The sequence below is a fragment of the Dermochelys coriacea genome, chromosome 26, assembly GCF_009764565.3.
Source record: "Dermochelys coriacea isolate rDerCor1 chromosome 26, rDerCor1.pri.v4, whole genome shotgun sequence".
Taxonomy (NCBI): domain Eukaryota; kingdom Metazoa; phylum Chordata; order Testudines; family Dermochelyidae; genus Dermochelys; species Dermochelys coriacea.
The window spans coordinates 12415648-12421647 of NC_050093.1; the positions used below are offsets into that span (position 1 = coordinate 12415648).

A 6000-nucleotide genomic window follows, 5' to 3' on the forward strand; every position below is an offset into this window, starting at 1 on the left:
TGTCTGAGCCCACCGGCTGGGTCTCAGGAACAGGTGGTCAGATATTTAGTCCTGCATTTTGGGGGCCCCCCGTCGTCGGAGACCCCGTGCCACTGCACAGTTAGTTTCATGGTAAATCCGCTCCTGGCACAGATGTATCAGCACAGCTGTGTTGCTGTAAGCTCTCAGGTGTAGACATGGCCTGAGTATCATTGCAAGTCAACGGGAGGCAGGCTGCTAAGTCGTTTAGGAGCTCTTGAAAATTTGATCCACTGTCTGAGTGCTTGATTAAGCAACTGACAAGACCCCATGATTGTTCACAGGGTTGTTGTAGCCATTTTTGTCCCAGGAGATGAAAGAGACAAGGTGGGTGAGGTGATATCTTTTATTGGACCAACTTCTGTTGGTGGCAGAGACAAACTCATCTTCAGGATGTGAACATGAGCTCTGCGGCGCTCCAAAGCTTGTCTTTCACCAACAAAAGTGGGTCCAGAAAAGATTCTAAAGTATTTGTGTGTGTGAAAGTCTGGAATATTAATGCAACAGATGTTCAGCCCCAGGCCTGCAATAACCTGCTTGTGTTCCATTAACTGAAAATACTCATTGGCAAGCAGTGCGGATTTTCAGGTTTTCCTTAGAAAGATTGACTTTACAAACTAGTTATCCTTGCAGTCAATGGTTATTGAGAACTCTGCAATAACTGAAAAAACAAGCTACTAATAGAGCATTTTTAATGCTTTGCAGCCCAAAGGATCTCTTTCCACAGTGATGCTGTATAGGTACAACACCCCTGAAATACAGATACTTCTGGGATGGAGAGGAACCACAACCTACACAATATTTGGGGAGGATTTGGATTGGGGGGAGGAATTTTGGCAAGACTCTCAGGGCACACAAAACCCATCTACTTTGACGGAAAATGCAATGGGATCTTATTTTCCATGAAGAGCAACTATGATCCTAGGGCAGTGCATTTCAGCCTGTGGTCCACAGATGCCTGGGTGCCTGCAGATTATGTCTAAGGGGTCCGTGAAAGGTTGTCATTACCATAGATGGGTGATTTTTCGACCTGTGGTGCATGGACCCCTGATGATCCTCAGACTAAGATTCCAAAGGGATCCACACCTCCATTCACACTTTTTTTTAGCTATCTGCATGTGAAAAAAGATTGAAAGCCACTGCCTTAGAGTAATGTTTTTGTAATTGCAGGTGGCATTACCTTTTGGGGTTTGATTCTCCTCTTATTTCCACCATTGTAACTCCATTGAGTTCAGTGGAGTTACTTTGGATTTACTCCAGTGTAAGTGAGAGGAGAATCAGGCTCACGCTCTCAAGCCCGGCATGATAAAAAGATTAAACTTGTCAATGATTTCCCATCCCCTCGTCATTAAAAACAAGCTAACAAATCTTAAGCTACATTTCACAACCTGTAGATGAATGAGTAATGACATCACTGTCAACTGCCTTCAGAAATTTCCATTAACAGTTTGCATTTTACTTTTCAAGTCAGTCTAATTCTAACATGTTAGCCAAAATGCCTTCAGCAAAAAAATGATCTTACGCGATCTCGTTTCTAATTACTGCAGAATACCCAGATGAGGGAAAAGAACAGAAAGAGGGAAATTCTAGAACACCACTTTCTATATTTTGAATTTTAAATACCAAGTGTCAGCAAAGGACCACAAGATTTTCTAAGGTTTCAGAGTAGCAGCCGTGTTAGTCTGTATTCGCAAAAAGAAAAGGAGTACTTGTGGCACCTTAGAGACTAACAAATTTATTAGAGCATAAGCTTTCGTGAGCTACAGCTCACTTCATCGGATGCATTTGTATACCAAATGCATCCGATGAAGTGAGCTGTAGCTCACGAAAGCTTATGCTCTAATAAATTTGTTAGTCTCTAAGGTGCCACAAGTACTCCTTTTCTTTTTGCGAAGATTTTCTAAGAGATACCAACAAATAAAATTTATCATTTTAGAAAGGAGTAACCTGAGGCAGAGACAGGCTCAGTGATTTGCCCTCAGCCACATAGCAAGTCAGTGAAAAGATTTGCTAAAGAGCAGCAAAACCCAATTCAGCCCCAGAAGTCCTAACCTCTAGTCCTTTTCTTTGACCACTACATCACAATTCATCCCTCCACTGACTTACATTTAAACCCCAAGTGCCAGTCTAGACATTTGCTTCCTTGCTTCAGCACCACATTGGCTGGCTGGCTGCTGAATTTGTGTTCTGAGAACAAAATGTAAGCGAGATGCTGGTATGTGCTGGCAAGCCACAGAGAAAACAGGTGTATCTATCATTCGCTATAAGCTGTACAAGTCACAGGACAAACAGAACAGTGATAGATAATAGCATTTTCCATCCCCAACTTTGTAATAAAAGTAACGTTATTTCAACAACCCAGTTGCCTTTAGTGAACACATTTGTACCCAGCTCTAAAATTTCCACAAGTCCATCTCAGAACAATATAAAGCAGCAAATATTGAACAGCACCTTTTCCAGGCAGAGAGTTAAATCCTGGAGGTCTTTACACAGGCGATTTCCAACTGAAATCAGGAAAATGGTAAGATCTATAGTATCTGGCCCACAGCTATCTCATGCATGTTCAACTATAAATATATCTCATGTAATTGGATTATACCATGCTGTTTTAAATATAGATTTTAGTCTAAAATGAGGCAATCTGGAAAATTAATTAAGACAGTGAGTGAAATTGTAGCGGGCAAGACTATAGATTTCCTCTGATTAAAAAAAAAAAAAAAAGAAAATAGCCACAGGCTTCTCTGGGGCACAATTAAAACAGACCCTTTTCATTAAGCTAATAGCATATTCCTGAAGAGAATTATCGGGTGTGGGGGAGGGGGAGGTAACCCTTATCTTGAGTGCTCTTTTTAAATATTATCTCTCTTGCAAAATGTGAGTGTGTAGGGAAGAGATCAACAGAAGGCTAAGGCAGCAGAAGGAACTCTAGCAGTGGTTCTCAACCAGGGGCACCTGTACCCCTGGGGGTACGCAGAGGCCTTCCAGGGGGTACATCAACTCATCTAGATATTTGCCTAGGTTTACAACAGGCTACATAAAAAGCCCTAGCAAAGTCAGTACAGAAGTAAAATTTCATACAATGACTTGTTTCTACTGCTCTATATTGAAATGTAAGTACAAGATTTATATTCCAATTCAGTTATTTTATAATTATGTGGTAAAAGTCAGCAATTTTTCAGTAATGGCGTGGCTGTCACACTTTTGTATTTTTAGGTCTGATTTTGTAAGCAAGTGGTTCTTAAGTGAGGTGAAACGTGGGGGTACACAAGACAAATCAGACTCCTGAAAGGAGGACAGTAGTCGGGAAAGGTTGAGAGCCACTGAACTACAAAACTTTATCATATAAAGTGTGAGAGCCCCAAAAGCTCGGGAACTGAATAATAAATGAACTTTTTTTTATTTTGTCTTGCCCCATGGTCCAGCTCTTTTGCATACCCTGATTTTCACCCTCTCCCAGCTCCATCCAGAGCCTCAACACTGGATTGCTGCGGAATTATAGACTGGGCTCTTTATAGGCTAGTGCCTGCAGCCTTGTGTGTTATGACCTGTTGACTAAAGGGGAGCAAGGACCAGGTTAAAAACAAAACAAAAAAATCCACCCATGCTCTGAAGCCACATGTGTTGGCTGTCGCCTGGAGTTGGGAACTCCCCAGGGCAACTCCTGGGCCCGCTCCTACCACCCCCCCCCCCCGCACTCCAACTCAGGCGGCTTGGCAATCCCACCTCGTGGCCTCACCTGTCCACGGCGATGGCCGTCATGGAGTAGATGCTGGCAAACACCGCGGCGATGGGGAAGAAGTTGTGGAACTTGCAATAGACCAGCCCGTAGTACCACTCGTTGTGGATGGCATAGGTGAAATTGACGACGGTGTTCAAGGCAGCCATGGAGGCTTCTGCAAAAGCCAGGTTCACCAGGAAATAATTGGTCACCGTCCTCATCCTCTTGTGGGCTAGGATGATCCACATCACCACGATGTTCCCCACCACCGCCACGATCACGATGAGCGAGTAGGCGACGGCCCAGAGGGTGATCTGCCAAGCGGGCTGCGCGAACTGGTTGGCATCAGATTCATTGGCAGACGCGTTGGGGGGCAACAGAGAGTCTATGTTCCCCTCCGCGTACAGGACCTCATCCATCTTCCCCTCTCTCCGCCGCTCCAAGGTAAGCCGTGGGGAGTCCCCCTCGATCAGCAGCGCCGTGAAGAGTCTAGCCCGCTGGGGCCAGGTGGCAACCGGTCACGAAGGCTTGGGTAGGTGGGGCTGCCTACAGCTGTGGCACATCTGGAACGGTGGGGCACATCTGGAAACTCGGTCTTTGGCGCCCGATTGTTCTGCAAAGGGTACCGGGCAGCTGTCTCAGCCGCTGATGAAGCTACGTGCAGGGAAAGCTGGTGGAGTGAGTCTGTGCGCCTCCCCCCCCCCCACACACACACCCCGCCCTAGCCTTTTCGGGGAGAAAGTGAAGCCACCCCGGCGTAAACTTCTCTGCACCGGTCACAGCCCGGGCAGCCGCTGGCAGCCCAAGGTGTCTCCAGGCGCAGAACGGGAGATCTCTAGCCCGGGCTGGGCGACAGAGGGGTTTTATATAGGCACCGCTCACACGTCAGGAGCGCTGGGCAGAGCCGGCGCTGGGAACCCTCCCTCCCAGCTGCGGCGCAGCAGCTGGGCAGATGTGGCCGCGCGGGCATCACCTCTGGAGAGGGGAACCTTCCCCGCAGCCGGCCAGGGAAGCGTGGGAAAGCTCGCCCCCGCCAGGATCCTGCTGGAGGCGTCGGGCTCTGGGGAGCCAGGACCCAAGTGGGGCTGGATCGGGGTGCCGCCCAGCCGGGGGTTTTTGGGGGGGGGGGTTGGTTTGTTTTGCAGCGCTTGCGCTGGGTGGTTTTGAGGCAGGCGGGAGGCAGCTGGAGTCGGGAGGCTGAAATCGGTTCCCTCCACTGGCTACTCTTTGCCGGGGGAGACCGCGGTCAAGCCTCGGGCTGCAGCAGCTGGGCAGAAGTGGCCGCTTGCGCCTAAATCCGGTCCCTGCCACCCTCTCGGGGAGGGGGGGGGGTTAGCAACAGCTGGCCAGATGTGACCGGCACGGGCAGCCCTGCCAGGCGGGACCCTCCCAGGGGAATCTCGTGGCTGGGGCGGGGTACAGAAGCGGTGGCTGCAGCTCTGGCATTGGCAGGGTCCGGGCTGGAGGTTCCTGATCCTGCCTCGCAGGGAGACAAAGCCGGAGCTAGATCCAGGAGGGAGCATGCTGGTGCACCCCCCGGTTCCATGCAGACAGCAGGAAGCTTTTCTGCCTTTTTCTCCTGCGGACACTTCCCGGAGCTGACTTTTCCCCGCTCAGTTTGGCAAATGCCATTGCAAGGGGGCAACAATGGACCCAGGCGGCTGTGGGGTGGCGGGAGAGATGCCCTGTGCCCTGGCGGGCGAGGGAGACTTGCACATGCATCTGTTATTCTGTGCACTGTGTGTGTATGTGGAGGGAAGCCTCCTGCATTTATCTCTGTGCAGGCTGCGTGGGAGGCGTGCAGGCTATGCAGGGAGTGAGCTTTGTGCATCCATCTGTCCCCCAAAGGAGGGCTCTGGATCCGGCACACAGTGGCCCTCTCTGGTGGCTGCCTGGCCTAGCGCCCTCTCTTTGCAAGGTGCGCAGCAGAGATAGCTTGTGCACCTGGATATCTCAGCAGCGTGCCGGACTCAGAGTCATCTGGGACTCCTTTGTGATTCTGGCCGGTTGAATTCCGTGAGTGGGTGTAGCCCCTGTAACCCTCTGCCCACTGGGGATTGCACATGCATCACTGCTTGCACTGTACGGGGTCTTGATTCTGGGAATGGACATGGTACGTGCCCAGCGCCTGGGTGATGGGATGTGTTGCTCTGACCTGTGCAGAGCTTCTGCAAAGGTGTTGTTACTCTCCCCAACTGACAGTGGTTAACGCACACTATGTGTAAGTATGGGACACAACGGCAGTGGGAGAAGAGCAGTGGGCT

General features: G+C 49.7%; 1 protein-coding gene across 1 annotated transcript in view; it reads right to left on the bottom strand.

Annotated features, from left to right (window-relative positions):
- Positions 1-4573, bottom strand: part of TACR1 (tachykinin receptor 1) — a 97837-nt gene extending 93264 nt beyond the window's left edge. Inside the window, exon 1 of the mRNA XM_038385054.2 lies at positions 3755-4573. Coding sequence (XP_038240982.1) covers positions 3755-4155 — 401 coding nt within the window. The 5' untranslated portion in view covers positions 4156-4573. The remainder of the gene's footprint in view (positions 1-3754) is intronic.
- Positions 4574-6000: the final 1427 nt, after the last annotated feature.